Genomic DNA, 21,940 nt, shown 5'->3' on the forward strand with positions numbered 1-21,940 from the left:
GATTTTATTATGCATAATTTTTTTTTGTGTAGGCTCCATCCATCACTAAGCATTTAAGACAATTTATACAATGTTGCTATTTGTATTCCAAGGAATAGAAACAATGTATAGGTATTATAAGTACTACTCTTTGGTAGTGCCTATTGTAGATTACAATGTGGGGTAGGACAATGGGAAGGAAGGGGTGTATGGGCACGTAGGGGGTAGCGCCTCCTCAGTGAATGAAATCATTGTGAGAAAATTTCACACAATTCCAAAGATTTATGCGACTAAGAACTTTAAGAAGTACATATGTTGGTTTAGCGCAGTGACCTAAACTCTCTTAAAACAATGTAACCAGCCCACCTATTGGTTGGTCATCCAATTTTTGCACAAACACCGGTTTTTATTGAAAGTAAGTATATATATATATATATATATATATATATATATATATATATATAAATTATTTCGAAGTTGTACTCTCGAGTGCTAACAAAGCTAGCGTGTTATTTATTTACCTCGACGTTTCTAACGTGTTGCAACGCCCATGACATGATCCCGAGAATTCTTCTTGAAAACGTGGGCAGGTCCGTATGAAAATGGTGAAAGTATAAATCACTTAGCTTATATAGTAATAGGTAGGGTCATTGCGCTAGTTTCCGTCGAGCTTCGTTCACTTGATGGAATTTGAATTTAAACCTACCTTGCCGTATCTAATCCTTAATGTATAACTATACAATAGATCTATCTACATGAAATTCATGAAAATGATATCGCAAGTTGAGCATTAAAAATGAAAACCCTACCCTATCTTTCGTATATTTTTATATACAAAGGATTTACGATGATAGGTAAGTAGTAGCCACTATTGGGCTTCTGTATTGTAGTCGTAACTAGTGCCGCGATCAATATGCCAAATTTAATTAGGAACAATAGGTGTAAACGTAAAACATGTAATTTTACCGTAAGCTATTGGGTGCATTATTTGTTAGGTACACATACCATCTACCTGATAAATAAAGGTGCAGCACCGCGTCATTTATATTAATGTCATTAATGATATGATGGATATTTTCGAAACTCGGGTTACAGATCGAACACGAACTCCGAGGATTCGAAGAGGAGCGCCGCTTGCCCTACGGCGCAGCCCACTCCCGTCCCGCTTCCTCCTCTCGAATTTGCTCAGGCTTAGTGTGCCAACTGTACAGCTCTGTTTAATGTGTTGTAGTAAGTAACTTATCTAATGGGACAATAAAACTTATGCTTCTTACTGATGATGCCTTTATTTCACTGATGATGTAAGTAAACAACTGACTGAGAACGTAATAGTGATAATGATTTGACACTCCTTCCCTTATGTTATTGTTATTTCTAAGTTATTCAAATTCATAACTACATTTTATATATAATAAATCTATTAGACGATGTTTTAAAAAAATAAACATTATCGCATTTTTAAACTTATGATATTTAATTACATATTTAATTATAAAATATTGCATTTTAACCGCACTAAATACAAGTTAACAAGACAATCTACACGCTCATCTGTAGAGATAACAGAGTTATTATCAAAATACAGAAATGTTACACACTTTTGTAAGGCAATGGGGGTTTATTGTTTGTAGTTTTGAAATTACAACTAATATCTTAATATTTGTAGCTGTATGTAGCTGCGCGGCTAGCACCAGTCCGCCATGTACGTGAAGTCATGGAACAGCTTGTGGTCCGTGGCGCTCAGCGCGCGCGGCTCCTTCGGCGGCGTCAGCACCGCCGCTTCCGACGTGAACTCGCTGTCGAAGTTGCTCACGTCCTCCAAATTATTAATAGTTGGCACAAATGGTGGCTTCACTTTACGAAGAAGTAGTTGTTCCCAGTTCACGTTGCGGAAGAAGGCCTGCCTCTTCACGTCTTCGGCGTCTCTCTCCGACGATCCCAAGCGTCTCTCGGGGTTTTTCCTCAAAAGGCGACGCATTAACGCTATCGCTTCCAATGATAAAGTTCTCGGGTATCGCACTTCGTCGTTAACTATCGAGTCAAATACTTCGCCTTCGTCCTCGCCCGGAAACGGCGACTCGCCCACTAACATTTCAAAGATCAATACTCCAAGACCCCACCAGTCGACGGCCCGCGTGTACGAGGTCTCGGTTAGCACTTCAGGAGCGAGAAACTCGGGTGTCCCGCAAAAAGTGCCCGTACGGTCACCCCATCCCATGCCCTCTTTGCAGAGGCCAAAGTCCGCAATCTTGACGAACCCATCAGTATCTAGAAGAAGGTTGTCCAACTTTAAATCTCTATAAATAATGTTATTCTCATGTAAATACTGTAGGCCCAACACAACACAAGCTGCATAGAATACTGCCCTGGGTTCAGTGAACACATCAGCGTGAATGTGCATCATAAGATCACCGCCAGCTGCATACTCCATCACGAAACACACGTGTTGGTCAGTCTGGAAACATGCGAACAGGTTCACCAAAAATGGGTGCCTGATCGCGTTAGCTACCTCGAAAATTCTTTTCTCAGACAACAACGAATCCACTTCATCTCTCATTATAATATCACCTTTCTTTAAAGCTTTAATTGCGAAATATTCATTAGTGGGTCGATATTGAGCTAATATAACTTTGCCAAAGTGACCTCTTCCTAGAACACTCAACAATCTAAAGCATTCCATTGACATCTCCCCTGAAGATTGTCGGCGAGAATCCAGCTCTTTGATGGTTTCTATAACTGAAGAGGAGCGAGAAGATGATATTCTCATGTTACTTGTCACCTCCACAATTTGATCCTCATTGCTTGGGAACTCCAGAACGAGTTTAGGTGATGGTGAAGGTGGATACTCAACAAGCGGGGTATCACATGAGGGTGTTTGCGGTTCCTTTGGTGCAAAATTATCCCGCGCGTAAGAATCTTCTAAAAATGCAAATGCTTCCTGGAGTTCCTTTTCCATTCGTAATGTGGAGACATGCGGAGGTGGGAATGCCGGCTTGGGTGGAGGAGTTACTGGTGTTTGTGGGGCTGTGGCTGCAGTAGGCAGACCCAAAGGCCGGACACCAGCCATACCACCAAGAGTAGTATTTGGGTTCTCCACATCTTTGTTGTCTGCTGATCCAAACTGGTAGTTGAGCTGCTGCGGAGGAGTAATGTGGGCTGTTTGGATGTTGTTTTGTATTGAGGGTGAAGATCTCTTTAAGAGCCTGCCGAGTACAACTGCAGGTATGTGCATTTCCCCATATGAAGGTCTTGGGATGTTCTTACCCTGTTGTTTAAATATTTTTCTTTGACGCTGGAGTTTTGGTTTTCTGGATATGATGGGGTTCAAGAATTTAATTTCTGCAAATAATAGACCCTGGGGTTCCAGCTCCAAGGCCATGCCATGCCTGATGTCGTCAATGAATTCCTCTAGTCGTAAAAACTTCACGGCGCACAGCCCACGCCAATCCTTCCAATGAATACCAATTTCAAGTTCTCTTGACTTATCCAGTTTTATAGTAAATCTGTAAAATAAAACATCAATATCATTGATCTTAACATAACAAGTGTCACTCTAAGCTTAAGTTGAGTAAAATTAGTCATACTATGCATTATGTGTACCTGATAAGATATGACTAATATGAAAAGAATCATAAAGATAATAATTCAAGGAAGTACAGGTACATAATGAGGTTAGATGGGAGATTGCAATTTCTGATTTTATAACAGTTATGTCTGTTCTTAGTTTTGTTCAAATAAAACAATAAGGAGCAATATTGATCTAATTATGAAGATAGCAGTATTTGATTATGTATTTGTGCATCCTCTAGTAAGTTAAGGCTAAAGATATTGCAAAGCATTATTGTGTCATATTTTTTTATGTACCTAATAAACAACGTTGTACATCACTATTAAATCATTTCTTCTTGAAATTACTATTGAACATAAGTAAACTTTTTTTACACACACATTTATCATAGGTGTAAGTACAGAATGGATTTCAATAATCATTTTGATTATATTTGATTCCTCAGAATCATAATAGATTTTTATTTTATTAAATTTTTAGGGTTCCATACCCAAAGGGTTCAAACGGGACCCTATTACTAAGACTCCGCTGTCTGTCCGTCTGTCACCAGGCTGTATCTCATGAACCGTAATAGATAGACAGTTGAAATTTTCACATATGATGTATTTCTGTTGCCACTATAGCAACAAATACTAAGAACAGAATAATATAAATATTTAAGTAGGGCTCCCATACGACAAACGTGATTTTTTTGCCGTTTTTTGCGTAATGGTACGGAACCCTTCGTGCGAGAGTCCGACTCGCACTTGTTATTATTTATTATTGGGATGTTGTGGGCCTTTGAGTGCCACGTCGACCAAGCAATGATCTATTGTTATTATTATTATTTATTTGATACACTAGCAGCTCTTGGAGCTGATGCATGTATATCGAGCACTTGTATTTAATTTTGTACTTTCACAGTTCTAAAATGTGTATCTAGTCTATTTTTGAAAGTGTTCACTGACAGTGCACTAACAACAGTTTCTGGTAGAGAGTTCCACACATTTACCACACAATTCGCTTGGGACAAACTCCCGGAAGACATAGTTTCAGCACAAAATGTGAACCAGTTTAAAAATAAATTAGACAAGCATAACACTACATCTAATACTCGTTCATGATATATATCTTTATGATTACTGGATACAGGCCATATCAGTTGCCATAACTGCCTGCCTGCTTATTAAATAATAATAATAATTCGGCAAGAAGTGTTTCCTAGGGTTGCTAGCACACGGGGGTTTGACAAGTTTCTTAGAGTGTCCTCTCAACTTTACATTCTGGCTTGATATGTATAGGTCTTTAATAATTGTGACGGCCCTTTAAAGTTCACTACTAATGCCTATTGAATCCAGGAAATTCCACTTTGGCCCATAATGCTCTGTACCTCATAGGGTTGCAATACGTGTTGCCCTAAGTAGGTACTGCTTTTTGACAATTACATCATATAATTACCTACCTATGTATCAATATTAATTTTCAAAACACTAACTGATTTATTAAATGATTGCATATGTTTATAGTAATTATAGTTTCTTGTTCTAATACAAATGTGCATGATTACCTTTGATCCCAAGCCTGCTGGGAGCATGGTCTCCAGCTGGTCTGCGCCACCGTATGGTTGTCCAGCTTCATCACAGCCATAATCTCATTGCTGGTGTCCTCCTTAATACTGTATGTGTACTTCATGGAGTTACGTATCGTCACACCTTTCACAAACGACTTTAAGTCCGATGGGCTCGCTAACGGGTCCCGACGGGTGCGTCCTGGCACATCATCTAATAAATCCTGGCAACCCATCAACCGGACTTCTAGTGTACCGGTCACTTGAACACAGGGGCTGATCAGAGGCACAGGTGACAGGAACTGAGCCCGGGATCCACTTCCAGATGATAAACTCACATAACCAGGGCTAGATCCAGTACTGCGTAACTCATGACCTAATTCTATAAATGCAGCACTTTCTGCTGGAAGTTCTTGGCGCCGCATATCTAAAGACCTCCGAAGCAGGTCCAGTTTCTGAGACGATTCAAGGAGGCTAGTCTGCGCCTCTTGTAAAGCTTTTTTGTCTGTAACTTTTTTGTCACTCTGTAAGAGTCTTATGGCATTCTTAGAGCCCTCTACCACAGCTGCCTCAATTCGGAGCCTGTTTCTTAACTCTGCAATTCTTTCATCCAAGAGTTGGTCTACCCCACTCATATCTAAGTTTCTTCCATCACCATTGGCACCAGCATGGTCCCCTTTTTGTTGTTTGCTTAATTTAGAAATGCGTAATTTGAGGTATTCTATTTTGTCCTTAGAATCTGCTAGCATCTGATGAGCTTCAGCGAGGAGTTTCTTGTCGCGCGACTGGTTGCTACTGGTGATACTTTGAATCATATTCTCCGCGCCTTGCTTAACCTTGAGTTCGATATTGAGCTGCTTTTCCAGAGAGGCGAGTTTACGATCCGTGGTGGCCTCGCCAAGTTGTCGCTGCTGCTGAGCGGCCTCCGACGCCAGAATGATTTCTTCATCGTATGATAGGTCTTCGGGTGACGTCGGCGTCGACTGACCGCGCGAGAGGAGGAGCTGCGATTCGAGCTCTTGTAGGTCTGACTTGAGTTCATTGAGCTTTAAATTCGCTTTTTTTACGATGTTTGCGACGTCAGAGAGGGATCTGCGGTCCGTGGCGACTTCACGTAGTTTCTCAGCACCTTCCTTTATTTTGAGTTCTTTACGTATCTCTCTACGTATCACATCCTTGAGTTCTTCCAGTTTAGAGGGCAAAGCTATTTCTGGAATACATTCCGTCTTAATTCCATACTTGACGCCCAGTTCGTAGAGAACGGGGTGCCGAATATAATCACTGTGGTAATAACCTGGGTCTGCCATAATTGAGGATGCACAGACTAACGTCAGTTAACCATAATTATGTGGGAAAATATCACTACTATTGCTTGTAGATCACAAAGTGTTCAAGAACTTATTACGTTTGCTCATACGGATGCTTTTTCTAATGAAGAAATAAATCATTGTGTCAAAGCGTTAAATTTAAACATAAATATTAGTTAAAAATGCAAAATCACAAAACGAAACACATCTACGACGAACTACGAAACGAAATCCTCTGATTGAATGAATGATAATTAAATCATAGACAAGACTAGCGTGAATGAGTGAATGATTTATGAATGGTTATGACTGTGTTGCCATTTATATAAATCGTTGAATCGATTGTGTATCGAATAAAAATAAAACGATTGTATAAGCCTATTTTGTTATTTCACTGCTTTATTTGTATTTGTGTGCTATTTTTAAAGCAAATAATTTATTTATCCTTTTTAAATGTAATATGATATATTTTGTTTGTTTGGCTTGAAAATATATTTCGTAAATTTGTATTTCGTCATCACGGCGCGCTGCGGCCTGCGCGGCAGTGTGTACCAACTTTAACTTTCACATCCTCCTTTCTTCTCAGTAATTTTTAGCAAAGTAAAAAGCTGATCTATTAACAAACTTGTTTACCACACAATTAAGCAAGCAACGAAAATTAGACTCGCCAAATTAAGCTCAAGTAGAAAATTGTGTTAGTTTCTGTAGAATCTACTGGAAAAACGAGCAAGCTGTCAGGTGTCAGGTGCTGTACCTTGGATGCCTTCTGCTGCTGCGTAAAATTTACTTGGAGCTGTAACTTAGTGCCGCAAATCTGGTTCTGGGGTTCCTGCTGGTAGTGACGTTAGATCATACTCGTTTCCTGTATTTGATGGAACGACGATGCCAGTGAAGGTTGACATTACTCCACCGCCGCCAGCAAACTCCAAACAGCCTGGCGTGACTAAGTCCCTGCTGTACAATGGGTCAAAATTCCAAGGGCATCAGAAATCTAAGGGCAACTCATACGAAGTCGAGGTTGTTTTGCAGGTTAGTGTATAAAGAAATACAATCAACTAGTTCTGTCACATAACCTTAATATCATCATAGAAATGTTTGTATACTTACTACAAATATTAAGCTATTGGCATAAATTTGACCAATCTTAAATGTTTTATTTTGTTTTTCTAGCATGTTGATGAGGAGAATTCATACCTTTGTGGTTATTTAAAAATAAAAGGTCTGACAGAAGAATTTCCAACACTTACTACCTTTTTTGATGGTGAAATAATATCAGCTAAATATCCATTCCTGACTCGAAAATGGGATGCTGACGAGGATGTTGATAGGAAACATTGGGTAAGTATGTCTATTGGATTCCAATTTGAAAGCCTTTTTTTGATTGTTAATAGAATATAGCTAAGATCTAAGATGTGACCTATAGGATTTCTCTTCACTTTTTTCTGCACTATTAGTGATATACCTATATAATAAAGTACCTACTGAAGTATAAAATATCTATTTACATCAAGAAAATCAGTTAAATAATAATTTTAGCAAAGAAATCTGAATAACTTGATGTGTTGGTTGCTTCCATTTGCATTTAAAGGTTCAACTGATCTTATTGATCATACATTACATAGATAATCATTTGCATTATTACCATTAATTATTTTATTTATGGCGTGATTATGTATTGACTTTTTGCTCATATCTATATAGCAGTTATTAACTGGGTCAATGAACTCTAAACTAATTATAATGTTAATGACCTCATTGTTCTTGTGAATTTAAAAGTGGTGTAAAATATATCACTACTTTGTTTTATTAATAAGATACTTGACTGGATGACTTTGTGTGGTTCAAAAAAGTAGCAGGTACTTGTTTAGGGACTGGCAATCAAGTTATTGTTTTAATCCAATTAATAATTTTATATTTTCTTTTCAGAGTAAATTTGACTTATTTGTTCCATACCTGAAGACCTTCAACTCCGATTCATTTGACTATGACTCACTTGCAAAGGCTGACTATGTATTTATGAGGTGGAAAGAGCACTTCCTAGTGCCGGACCATACAATTAAGGATATAAATGGTGCTTCATTTGCGGGCTTTTATTACATATGCTTCCATAAGTCAGCAGCAACAATAGAAGGTTATTACTATCATCGAAGTTCTGAGTGGTGAGCATTGACATTTTTACTAAGTTTTTATTTGTATGGTGGAATCCGCTTATTACAATTTGGAAAGTTTAATAGAACTAAAATATTTATATCACACTGCACAGGCAGCTAAGCTCTGGCTGCAGCTCCTACAAATAAATTAAGACATGCATACTGATTTGAAGAAGTGGCAGCAAAACCATGGTGAATTTGCATGTGGCATGCATCAGCCTATAGATGGCTGAGTATATGCATTGAGGGGTCTATCATTAATGTGTGATGCATGCAGGCAATATGACTCCACAGCTCCACACTAAATGAAACTATATGAAACATTGAAAAGTACCACAATATACTAATAGACAATACTAATAAGCGGTTTCTACTGTACTTGAAAGAAGATGGTATGGGCCTCATTGTGTATACATATAATAATTATGTGTACCTAAAGTGTCATTGTACTGTTTACATGTAGATTAACTTATAGTTATATGAATATTTATACACCCAATGAGGCCAATGCTGTGATAAACTGTGATATACAACTATAAGCAACTTTTTTTTGCATATTTATAATAAGTGAAGTTGGAATATCACCAATATCCTATTTTTTCTATTAATTTCAGGTTCCAATCTTTGACTCTAAGTCATGTTCCGGAACACAGCATCCAAATTTATGAGTTCAGATGAGATGTGTCAGACTTTCAAGTTTGGATGGTTATTTGTGTCCGCTAGTACTTACATGTTTCTTAAGTCTATCTTTCATCTTTGGAAAAGATAAATATACCAGTCTTTAAGTTTCTTCAGTAAAATAAATGTAAGTGAAAGATGCAGGGCCAATGACAAAAAATTCATCAGAACAAAATATTCAATAATCTGTAATGTTGTAGCAATTTGATTTGAATCTATGTGTAAATCACGAACAGCAGCTGTCTGGTCTTGCACATACTTCAGTTTAGTGTCTTTCAGTGACTAATATATGTGTAATATCCTAATATCTAATATTATGCTGCTTTATCTGAACATCTTGTAGTCATTCAAAATGAAATTAGTAAATGTGTAGTGATTATACACTACTTTATATGTATGTTGCATAAAATTATACTCTAAGCTAATTTATTTTTTGACATTGGAACATGATCGGCCAAAAAGTATGGTAGTTAATGTATATGTCTCTCAATAATAGTAAGTTTGTATTATTGTGATATTTTGTACAAATTACTTGTGTGTAAGTGATCATGTCACTGTAATCATTGATCTTCGTGAACGTTGATGTCATTGTTAGATGTAAGCCATTTCAAATCAATCTGACGAAGTATGTGCAAGTGCAGGGAACCTTGTTTTGAACAAGTTAATATTTTGACTTGATCATAAATAATTGAATATTTTCAATAAAATGTCTTTACAGCAATTTTGAGATTTTTATTATTATTTTTGAGTAATGTTTACATTGAAATAAAATACGTAACTTTCCATTTGATTCAGTTTTAATATAACACATTTAATATTTACAATAGTAAAATACTGGCAGATAATCATATTCATGTAATTCATCGAAATGCAGTATAGAAATTCAAATTTTAGAGAAATATTTTACGACAACATTCAAAACAGAACTAACAGTGACCAGACATACTTAGATTTTTTATTATGTTATAGGCCGGATTTAAAAACAAACTGTCCATTATCCAACTTGTAGTATTTTTCCAAAAAAGTTTATCTTAGTTTATTTAAACTAAGACAGACATAAATATATAAAAACAATCAAGCTGAATGTGATTGAGCTCTCTGATACGTAAGGTAAGCAAACCCAAATTTTGTCCCAGAAGAAATTGTTTTATCAAGGGGTGTTGGAATCTGGTACAGAACAATTCAAGATAGACCCTTGTGGATACCCTGGTTTGATTCTGCCAACCTCTCTAGAAAAGTGTTAGTCTCAGCTTTCCGAGTCCGGTCCGGACACATCCCTACAAACAAATTTCTGTGCATGATGGGTGTTAAATCGTCACCACTGTGTGCAAACTGTCAGAAGACTGATGACTTGTCTCACGTGTTGTTGGAATGCGTCCGGAATTCGGACTTGAGAAAAAGAATTTTTGGTAGTCTGGGCTCCATGCACAATGGACAGATCAATTGTTGGTTGGCAGAGCCTATATCGGACAAAGCAATCAGTGTTTACCACTTTATTGACCTCTCCCTTGAGTAGGGAACTATGATAGCACCCATGAGGCTGACATGTTCACCTAGTGTCCAAAGCCTCCATAAAAACCAGATTAAAAAAAAAAAAGAAGAAATTGTATGACAATGTAGTTTCTCGTTAGTTCTGTTTCAAGTTGTTATTATATTAAGAGTTCACTACTTATAATACCTTAATCTATTTGTACAGTAAACAGTTGATATTTGTGCAAGACTTGACCGATGCACATACTCGGGCTGGGCCTACGCAAGCCGTTTTTAGCGCAAAAACAGTCGCAATCAGGAATTGAAGAGTTGCCAAGACTCGGCTCCGGTCTTGCAGCTCGTGACGTGAACTTTATATAAAGACGCGACATGTTTAGAAATATGGAATGAGATGAGAACCTACGCAATACTTTATATAGGTAAGTCTCTTTTAAAAAGTATAAATATGAAGATGTTTTTGTACTTTCAATATTTATAAAGTGGATCCACTGGTTACAAATTGTGACTGACGAAGTATACCTAAATACGTCAACACTGCTTATTATTCTTATTAATAGTTTAAAAGAATCATGAAAAAACATCTAAGGAAGTTTGGTTTCATAACGGAAATTATCTATTACGGCTTTAGTTAACATCCAAATGGATCTGGGGTGCTCAATTTTTTTAATACCTATTGTATATAATATAAAGGTGACTGTCTAAATGGAACAGGTGCATGGAACAATTTAGATTGATCTTCATATAGGGGAGTTTCACAGAGATGTAGCTCTAAGTTTTTAATAAGAAGTCTAAGAAGTTTTTTGAATAAGAAGTCAATAATAAGTTTTTCCCCTCACTAGCTCGGAAAGCCGTCTTTTATCCTTTAAAACAAGCGGGGAAAAACGCATTTTATCCACTAGTGGGGAAAGTAATTTGACCTTGGATGGTGCGTGTTTAAGTAGCTTGACAGATAACAAAACGTAAAACGCTCATAATAATGGTTCGTTCGATATTAATTATCATTAAATAAATGGTTTGAGAATCTAATAAAAAAGACCAAATTTAGCTTTATTTAATAATTTTAAGTCATAAACCTTAAATTTCCATAGGAAACGTTAGATTTTTTATTTATATAAATATAATTCTGAACGCACAAGTTGAGTCGATGCAATTTCAAAACGCATCGTTGACATTTCATACGTCAGAACAGAAATGTCAACATTATCAACAATTTTTTTACTTAAAAACACTTCTCACCGATCACCGACTCACGTAAAAATCAGAATTTCCAGTGTTTTCTGTTATAATATCGTAAAAAAATAAGTGATTCCAGTGATGAAGATGATTTAACGCCTGTGGATGTTGCACTTTCCTCGCTATAGTGAGGGGAAAAGTTTTGTGTTACACACGGGTGCAAATGTATTTTACTTCTCGTGTTTTGAAAGACTCGCTACGCTCAGGATTCTATTTTAGAACCACTCGCTTCGCTCGTGGTTCAACTATAGAATCCTTTCGCTAGCTCGTGTTTCAATTCCACACTCGCGGGTAAAATACAACTTTGCACCCTTGTATAACAAATAACTATTTCTACTTAGGATCAAAAGTACCTATTGATTGATTTTATAAAGAAAAAGTATCCCTATTTCACATCTAGGTACGTCTTCAGGTGTATATCGAGTGGTTAGCCAATAATAACTGATAACGCCAATTGAGTCTTGTACATGGAAATTGTAGATATTGTTTCTGTATTAAAAGCAAAGATAAATATAACTCCGTAATAGAATGGATACAGTCTAAGGAAAAAACATGCCTCGAAAATCACGAAAATTTGATTCTCGATCAGATGGCGCCACTACCTTTGGCCTACTCTCGTATAGAGGGCGTTGACGGTTTCGTTTATTTTACAATTTTAACGCATATCAGTGAAAGAACATGGGTCAAAATCATAAAAATAATTAATGCAAATAAAAAAAATCATTTATCCATATTTTAAAGTGTGTCGATAGATGGCAGTGAATTTACTGTGGTTACTATGATAAAATTTACTATTACAGTACCGCTCTATCCTATTATATCCTCTTTGATTAAAAGTAATATCGTGTTTACTATTCTACATATATAAAAAAAAACTATTTCGAACTGGTACACTTTTTACTCTGTTGAGTGCACAACTCCCCGAGATAAAATAATGTGAGGGTACCTACGACAATGTGGCCGGTGTACTTTAATTTCACGATTAAAACTGTCAGCAAATAGCCCAAATCCCTAGTCATATTAGACTATTACAAAAATATATTGCTTAATTGATATATATTTTAAATAGTCATTCAATATTTCTGAAAAATACATCCACTTTTCTATGTCAATATAATTCGTTAATTGATATAGTTAATTTGTATTAGATAAAATGCACCAATGCGTCACTATTAGATATTATAATACTTAATCTAAGCTTTGGTGGGATGGTTAAGTATTTGTAATAGTTCGGTAGACACGTTATGAGTAGTTAGTTAAACAATACGTTAAAAATACACGAAACAAATACATTTTGAAAATTAAAGACATTAACTGAGATTGTACGAAAATTATACATAATATACATTCAAGAACTTAAAATTATCCAGGAACCGACGTCCTTCAATCTCATCAAATTGTATAAAAATGAGGCAAGTCTGCGTGAGGCTCCGACGAACTAATAAATTTAAAGTTAAACTTAGGTTCCTTTCAAGGATAATTGTCAGGGTTTCCATTGATAAAGGTGGGCTTAATAGGTGTCGGAAATCACAATGTTATTGTCTGAAGAATATGTATGCTAAACTTATTATCTACTTTGTAAATAACGCAAATGTTTATATTATCTACACACTTTCTGATTATTTGATATTATCCTTGAAAGGGGTTAAGGCAAGCCAGCGCCAGTACCTACGTTCATAATAAACTAAGTCACTATACACCAAACATCTACTACACACACTACCACAGTTCACAACGAAAATAACATCAACATAATTACATCTAATAAATATAATTTAAATTAGTAATTGATAATTCATAAACAATTTACATTTAAATTAAACAATGATAATACTCAGCAAGATGAAACACTTAAATTGTATAAGTAGGCGTATTTACAAAAACTTAAACAGCTAATAAAAACTTAACTATGTATGACTGTAATATTTGGCTTTAAAATAAATAGGCTAATATTATATTGAAAGCTATTGACAGAAATGTTAAACTCAAACAGATAGGACTAAGGATCGTTATAAGTACATTTGCTATTAAAGTTGCTACTTTTTGCCTATGTTTGGACTTTGGAGCAATAAGTAATCACTTTATTTGTATTACTTTTTGCGACATTTCTTCCATAGCTTCCATTATAAGTCGTCGGGTAACATCGAATTGTCTAACGTTGAGGGAAGTGAGCTATCTTTTTGAAGTACTTTCGCTGCTGAACCAGTGCCTTAGACCGAGCAGGGTGTAGAGGTCCTGGTTGTGGGAGCGCATTGGGCTCGCGTGGGTCTTGTACGGGTACTCCTGCGGCTGCGCGGCGTCCTCCGACCTCAGGTACACGCCTGCCTGGCTCGCGTCCGGTAGCCCGTGCGGTCGGTAGTAGCTGTGCGGGTACGAATGATGATGTCTCCTGGGATTCTCGTGACCTACGCCAGCGTAGACCCCGCCCACTTGGCGCCTATTAGGCCAGTAATCTTGTAAATGACGAAACGGGTAATTCGGTGGAGGAGTAACGGTATGTTGACTTGTCCAGGGATAGCGGTAGTAGCCCTCGTTAGGCATGTAACCTGTCGATATCGGCTTTTCCTTGGTGTCTTGTGGGAAAACATGCGGAACTGGCAATGGCGGCGCAGCCAGTTCGAGGGGCTTATTGCGACGATGCTGAAGTGGTTTGGTGCGTGTGCCGAGTACGCTATCGTCTTTCGAAGCGTATTTCTTCTGATCTTTGGCAAAATTGTCGTCAGTTGTTACCTCAGCGTAGCGACTAATCAGTTTTATTGCTTCTCCGATGTCGGAATACTCACTTTCGGGGCTCAATTTAGTTTTATCCTTTATCAAATGCTCATCTAAATTAGTGCTTATGTCAGATTTTTCAGTAGTGACGTCATCTTTTGTTTGATTCTGAACAGGCGTTAAAATAACACTATTATTCTTGCCTACATCGGTATTGTTAACAGTTGTCTCATTAACTAGTACCGGCGCTGACTCTGTTGTTTGTTCAGTTGTAACCTCTGTTTCTTTAGGTAAATCGTCATATTGTTGGTTTTGGTATTCCGTACCGTAAACAACTGGGTCGACGTTAACGTGTCCATAAACTTGCTCCTTCTGCCCTAGGTCAGTAGTGTTAGTTTGAGATGACTCAGTTTCATTGACTGCGGGACTGTCTCGTTTCGGTTTATCCGCGTACGGTAAGAAGTTGTTTAACACGTTGTGATTCAGGATGCCGGCGCCTCCGAGCGAGGCAGTATCGTTATCTAGTTTCGAATGTTGCAGTTTCAGAAGTTCTAATTCGGCTTCTATGCTCGCGTCGTTGTTAGGTCTGTTTTCGTCTTTTTTGACAACGGTTAGTTGCTGTTCGTGAGCCTGAAACGAGAAATATTTTAAATGAGATTAAAGCATAATATCTACTCTACACATCATTGTCAAGCTAATTATGTTAAAGTTTGCAGTTGGGTTCTTGGGTTGAATATGATTATCATCACATTATTCATTTGGCGTTGATTGTTTTTTTGATTTTTCATAACGCCAATAATAATAATAGTGCTGTTTTGTCATGGGCCGAAGGGCATATGAATTATTGAAATAAAAAAGTATGAATAGTAATTGTTTTATTCAAGAATGCAACTGCGCAACTTTTTGTAGCAAATCGTGTACCTCAGCGGCTGGCTCATGTGATTGCAGCGGCGCAGCTTGGGGGTCCAGGCCGATGGGTATAGAGAGCTGCAGGGGTCCGGCTTCCTCGTCGCCGTAGTCGTACATGACGTCGCTCGGCGGCGACGTAAACAGCGCGTTCAGTTGTTCCAGGAGGATGCGCTCGTGCTCATCTTTGTTCACCGTTACCATCTGAAATGTACAATGTTATTGTGTGTCATTTACGTTTAGTGTGCGTTTTGTTTTAGTAAATAGTCTTCTACTAAGGCCGTTTTACTACACCTATATACGGCTTTTAAACATCGAAAGTTTAAGTAAGCAGGGACCGCTTTTCTGTTTTGGTAGAATTTTATACCGCCTTGGACTTAGTCCAATCCACCAATCAATCAGTCAAGTCAAGTTGACGATGACGGGGGGAGGGGTTGGGTTAAGTTATTCTAGCATTGGAAAATCCGATCTTTACTTGCTTACGCTAGTTGCACTTCGGTTATTACCCTTCCAATAATAAATAATAAATAAAAAGTCTTTGTAACATAGAATAAAATGAAATTTACCTGAACGCATCCGTTTCTGTCTAGCCGTTGTCCTTTAGGGCACACATAAGGCGTGATGAATAGCGACTTTGTGATGATCCTTCTCGGCGGGGCGCTGGGGTTGCCGCTCTCAGGACTCTTGAGCCAGGAGCGCCACGCGAGCTCGGAGGCCTGCCGGTCCAGCGTGCGCGGCGCCTCCGACGTCGTCGCCACCGGCACGGCCTCCGTAGTGGCCTCAGGCCCCACTGCCGCCCCCAGCGCACAGGACGACAACATTAACGAGCACCACACGTACCACATTGCAGACACCTGCAAATTGAATGGAGACTTTTAATGTTTCTGTAACGACTGTTGATATAGGTGTAAGCACACGTCATCGGATTGGGCAACTACGTAGTAAAAGTCATTTTAGACGCGGCGATCTCCACATTGTTTTATGACAACATGGCTGCCCATTACAAAATTTGCATTTATGATTTCAATTGGTTTTGCTATGTTACAGTTTGATCTAACAAATTCGTAGGTACGTAGTTTGAGAAATTCTACCAGTGGCTAATAACAACTTCAAAATGTCACGTTTCTATCGTAACCGGATTGCCTATTAAAGTGAGGAGCACTTACCAACACTGAGATCTTAAAGTTACATAATAGGCAGGGATCGTAGCGTCTTTTAGTATAAGTATCTATTATGAACACATTAGGCTCCTACCGGTCGTTATCTTAATTATTAGGTATCGACGTGATACAAAACATAAACTTGTTATTCAACAAATCAATATCGGGATTGCGATACATAAACTTGCGTTGTACTTTATTATTCAAGGAGATGATTGATTGTGTTCAGGCGTGTGATGTCAACTGGACCAAGGCCCGGCCTCAGCCATTAGTTCAATAGCTCGAGCACGATTGAATTGCGTATTCACTGAATCCACTTCCATTACCTACCGCCGATTCTGTCATTAAGTCACTTTCGATTTCATTTCTGTGCGTTAGGTCTTTATGCGTAATTTAAAGCGTGTAAAAATTATAGGAACTGCCCCGATGAGTTCATATTCTTTCTATGCTTTCTATACTTGGTGACTCTAAGATTAAAGTTGGAAAGGCATCAATAATATCGTAAATGTGTTCATTAGACAGGGGGCATACTACCTAAGGACTGTATCCTTTATTATAAATACAACTTAGCCGTTTTTTTGATATTACTTACATTTTTATTTCAAAATTACGTGTTTAATTAGTGCTTTAATAAGGTACACATTTCGTCCTGGGAGCTCGACGTCAATCATATGGTTTAGGCTAGGGAATGCAATAACCGACCAAAGTTCATAACCGGTTTCGGTTTTGGTTATGCCCAAAAAATAGCCGATAATCGGTTATAATCAGTTACGGTTATTTTCGACAAAAATAATTAATTTACAACCAAGTATTTAAAAAAATTCGAAAATAAAGGTACAGTATTAGGGAATGTGAGGATAAGTCTGTTTTTTAATAAAACACAAAATATAGTATAAGTGAAAATATGACCTTGACGTGGTACAATATTCAATCAAAATAAGGCAACTAAATTAGGTATATTTCAGGTAGGTCTGCTGTCTGGGAGCATGTCATGGATAAAGCCAATCACTCAATCAAGTTTGATAAGCCTCTGGTTCTTGCCAAGGAGAAGCGTTACATACCCAGAATGCTGCGCGAGGCCATTGAGATTAAGAAATATCCAAACTTTAATAGGGAAGATGGCTTTTCTCTACCACCAGCTTGGGATCCTGTAGTCCATCTGATAAAGGAGCAAGCGAGACATAGACTGTGAGACCTTAGTGATGGATGATGCTGGACATTCTGATGTTTTGAAAAGATGTATCCCGCCGAGTTTGTTGCCGGTCCCATATTGGGATACCCTCCTACAATTTAGGAGGGAATTAAATCTTCTCGGGTCCGTGGTGTAGGGTTGGAGCCGGCATAGTTTTTATCGCGTATATATATATATCTTTACTTGAAAAATAATTATAGTGTATAACTAGCCTTATGAACCGATTTTGCATGTACAACCAGCCTTAAAGTTTGTAGTCTATGATTGTTCATTATTTTAGTATGTGGGTATTTTTGCACTTTGTAATTTTTCCTCAGTCACCCGTTGACCACGAACGCTGTAAAGAGTTCGAAACGTCGGGATGTATTATAAATTCAATATACGCGATATAATCCGTTTTCATAGTTTTATTTCATGAGTAACTATCGCGGTAACCGAAGACAATATTAGGTATATTTCGTTATTAAAGTACACAAATGACAAAAGTTATAATCACAGACGTCACAGCCAAAAAAGGCAGGATTTTGTAGGTATTACACAAAAAAAATCGTACTATGCGAACCGCAATTACACATGATTCGTAAAGCGAAACATCTGGATCTGGGCATAGTCTAATCATTTCTTTTAGTAAAAAAAAGGTTTGGATCTGTGCATGGTGGCCTTTGGCATCCGGACAATTCCGACTTTGACATCCAATATAACTATCATAGAGCGTTTCTATCGATCGAAGAGGATACTTAGATACATGTTTTGGCAGCATATTAACCTTTTGTTTCTTTAAATCGTACCGAGGAGTCATTGAATTAGTCTCAAATTAAGCTCGATAGACTTGTCCGAAATGTATTTGCTAGACGATATTGAAGGCATCATAAAGTCCCTAAAATAAATAATAAAAAAACCGTATATCAGATATGGCTTAAAAATACCCTCAGATCAAACCCTTAGAACAAAATAATACACATAGTTAGACCAGGTTTTATCTGTACTTATAATAAACGATACAGTCCTTATGTCTTTTGGAAACAATTACCTTTTATTTATTAATAATAGACGCGTGACGTTTATAGTTGACAAAACTAAAATGCAGGCAATTATGGAATACAGGCAATATTTAGTAGATGATTGTGACAATCTTGACACATTGGCGTCAGCCGTACGACTTACTCAATAGGTATATGTTCCGGAACCTATATTTGATGGCTCACGATCGAGCGCCGGGTGCATTCTCTACCTCCCTTTACTTACATCCATGTTTGGAAACAAACAAATAATCAAAGACTGATGAAGTGTCTGTTAAGAAAGTGAAATGAAAACATCGACGCAAATTTGACTACCTTTTTTAGCGAACTCGGAGCATTTTGCGCAATAAAAAAACAGTGAACGTGTTCCAAATACCACACATCATCGACCTTGGAGCCCTTTTGTCATTCAACCAAGTGAAAGTTAATACCCTAAGTTTCGCCTTCACTTTTAAAACACTTTGAATAATGCACTTATAGTTCGATCCCATTATTAAGATGTTAAATGTAATGAAAGTCAAATTATGCCATTTATGCCCGGTATTTCATCCATCATGGCCGATCGGATCACGACTGCAAGTACATGCACCTGTCTCTGCGTTGTGAGATATAAAAGGAAAACAAAACACTACAATTTCACATTATGGTGGAATTTTAATCCGGTTGCTCTTACAGGTGCTTGCTACCTTTAAATAAAATGTAACTTAAGTTGGTATGGGTAATGAGCAAGAGAAAGTGAAACTACAAGTTACATTTGGAAGAGCAATGTAATGACATCCTAGCCGGCACGGTTGACGGTGTTTGTTTCTATTTGCAAATCTTACGATTCTTCATCGTCTAAGAAGCCAAACGTAATTGGTAAATAACATTTTGATAATTGAGTACTTAGTAGGAATTATTTTCACGCGATGTTATTATATGTACACTAGCATAGTATGTTCGTACATTAATACTTAGTCTCTGGCGATGGAGTGAAATAATTTAATAATTTTCTTGGTTTTAGAATAGAATAGAAAGAATAGAATAGAATAGAATATATTTATTTGCTGAGTTTTGAATAGGTAACCTTACAAAATTAAGCGGGTTAGAGTTAATAATTAGAAGTTGTTTCCGCTTTCCATTGTAATTGTAGAAAATGTATCAAAACAAATATTTAATAGCAGTTGTACTGTAACCTAAGGAAAAAATCCTAAACGTCGGAGTAAGGACTGGGTTCAAAATATACGACTATGTAATAGATCATTTCAGATCAATGGAAACGTGTTCAGAAAAAATGTAAGTAAAAATATAGGCACCTACTTGCCTGATTTTTGCTCGGATTTAAATGACCTCGAGGGCAGGTCAATATTTCGTCACGTCTACGTTGCATTGCAATGTGGTTCATTGTCTGTATGTCAATTATTTTGTCAATTACTAAACCATAAAATAATTATATTCTAATTGATTATTAAGGAATAACACAATACAACGACGTTAATGCTAAATATCCAAAATAAAACTGATTTAGGAATCTTAACTAGGTTTGATATCTTAAAAACAAATATGAGTCATTTTTAATACTAAGTAACTAAACTCCGTCGCAAAACCGTAAACAAATAACACATATGTAGATAAAAATTACTGTTACCGTTACGTAACTATTGTGCAACTCATTACGCTTAGTGTAACATGCTAATGTGTACTACACGTCATACACGTGTCACTCGTCACTCTGATAATGGAATCATCGGGTCCCCTTGACCTCCGCTATGAACATTGAACACCTTATGGCGTCCATACAATCGGCTAATGAATTTGGTGCGCAAAACAGGGGCAGTGGCTGACGTGGCTGTTGACCCCGTCTATGGGCATCTGGCAATGATCGTTCGTACAGGCGTACGCGGAAGCGAGAGCTGACCGCGTTTCAAGGAGTCCTTGATCCAAGCTCGGTTCACGTTATAACACCCCGCCGTGAAATACGATGCCATAATCCCGCGTTTGTATCTTTGCGTATCTATGTTTTCAATGCGGTTACGCGTCGTGAATACAACGGTTTTTGCATGTAACGCTAGTTCTTGACCATTCACGTAATTTATACGAATTTTACGATCCCATTGCCGTTATTAGCAATGAGAATGTATGACAAAAAAATACACACAAATGCACCTACATACTTCCCAGCTTTCTTTCGCATAGTCTGGAGGTGTCAGAACTTGTCTCAATAGGTGTGCGAACAGTGAGCGTTTAGTAGTCGAGTCTGACCTAATAAATTGTTTATTGTGTTTACACCGAGCAGGCAGACGTCGGGTGTTCCACACGGATATTTGCCGCGCCGAATCCTCGAATGTTGAACCCTACCTTGACATGTATGCGAGCGCGGCGCCGCGCACTACCGAGGTGCGTCGGCACAGGGTTGCACACAAATAGCTTTTCCAGTCACAAGAGCTCGAGTCGAGTGCTTCTCAGAATACTTCGATGCCGGTATGAGCTACTTTAGCTTTAAACCGCTGGAGATAAGGCCATCGTTAAAAACACACGCCTGACTGACATCCCGCCGGTCATTAAAAATTGTATACGTACTCGGGCAGCTATTGTTTGAACATGTTCGTTTAATTAATACGAATGCGTGAATCAACATCGTTTAAATGGGTCAGCAAGGGGATTGGGCGTTCCTAACTTTTCTACAGTCACGCTTGGACTACATCGCCACCCTCCGCCAAGGACTCGCAGGTGCACACGAAAATAACGATTTTGTTAGAATATCCACGACGCGACGATTTATGACCGCGACCGGGAGACGGGACCCTTTTTAATTAGCGTTTTGGTCAGAATTAGGGATATCCTTGTTGTGGTGCACCTGATAATAAATAACGATGTAGTCCGTTATATTGAAGTCACGGGCTCCGACGTCTATTTAACTAAGTAAACAGTCCAGTATTGACATCAAAACTCAAATATTTTTTACTCCGGCAGTACCTATTATTTTACAATCTGACCACGATTGACCTTAGTTTCTTACT

At 37.8% G+C, this 21,940-nt stretch overlaps 4 protein-coding genes across 4 annotated transcripts in view; 1 reads left to right on the forward strand and 3 right to left on the reverse strand.

The window, feature by feature from the left end:
- LOC134744419 (uncharacterized) overlaps window positions 1-21,940 on the reverse strand; it is a 291,804-nt gene that overhangs the window by 119,033 nt on the left and 150,831 nt on the right. The window lies entirely within an intron of this gene.
- LOC134744335 (serine/threonine-protein kinase N) lies at window positions 1,247-6,642 on the reverse strand. The gene is made up of 2 exons (XM_063678109.1): window positions 5,094-6,642; window positions 1,247-3,482 (listed from the first exon to the last, which is right to left on the reverse strand). The coding sequence occupies exons 1-2, from the start codon at window positions 6,398-6,400 to the stop codon at window positions 1,664-1,666; spliced, it is 3,126 nt and encodes a 1,041-aa protein (XP_063534179.1). The 5' UTR covers window positions 6,401-6,642; the 3' UTR covers window positions 1,247-1,663.
- Window positions 6,896-9,949, forward strand: LOC134744336 (glucose-induced degradation protein 4 homolog). Its single transcript, XM_063678110.1, has 4 exons — window positions 6,896-7,429; window positions 7,571-7,738; window positions 8,327-8,559; window positions 9,165-9,949. Exons 1-4 carry the CDS (start codon window positions 7,283-7,285, stop codon window positions 9,226-9,228), a joined length of 612 nt encoding a protein of 203 aa, XP_063534180.1. The 5' UTR covers window positions 6,896-7,282; the 3' UTR covers window positions 9,229-9,949.
- Window positions 13,646-21,940, reverse strand: part of LOC134744337 (uncharacterized) — a 58,689-nt gene continuing 50,394 nt past the window's right edge. Inside the window, exons 3-5 of the mRNA XM_063678111.1 lie at window positions 16,137-16,424; window positions 15,586-15,774; window positions 13,646-15,294 (exon numbers count right to left, since the gene is read on the reverse strand). Of these exons, the coding sequence (XP_063534181.1) occupies window positions 14,125-15,294; window positions 15,586-15,774; window positions 16,137-16,415 (1,638 nt within the window). The 5' untranslated portion in view covers window positions 16,416-16,424 and the 3' untranslated portion in view covers window positions 13,646-14,124. The remainder of the gene's footprint in view (window positions 15,295-15,585; window positions 15,775-16,136; window positions 16,425-21,940) is intronic.

This window comes from Cydia strobilella, chromosome 9, assembly GCF_947568885.1.
Source record: "Cydia strobilella chromosome 9, ilCydStro3.1, whole genome shotgun sequence".
In the NCBI taxonomy this organism is placed as follows: Eukaryota; Metazoa; Arthropoda; class Insecta; order Lepidoptera; family Tortricidae; genus Cydia; species Cydia strobilella.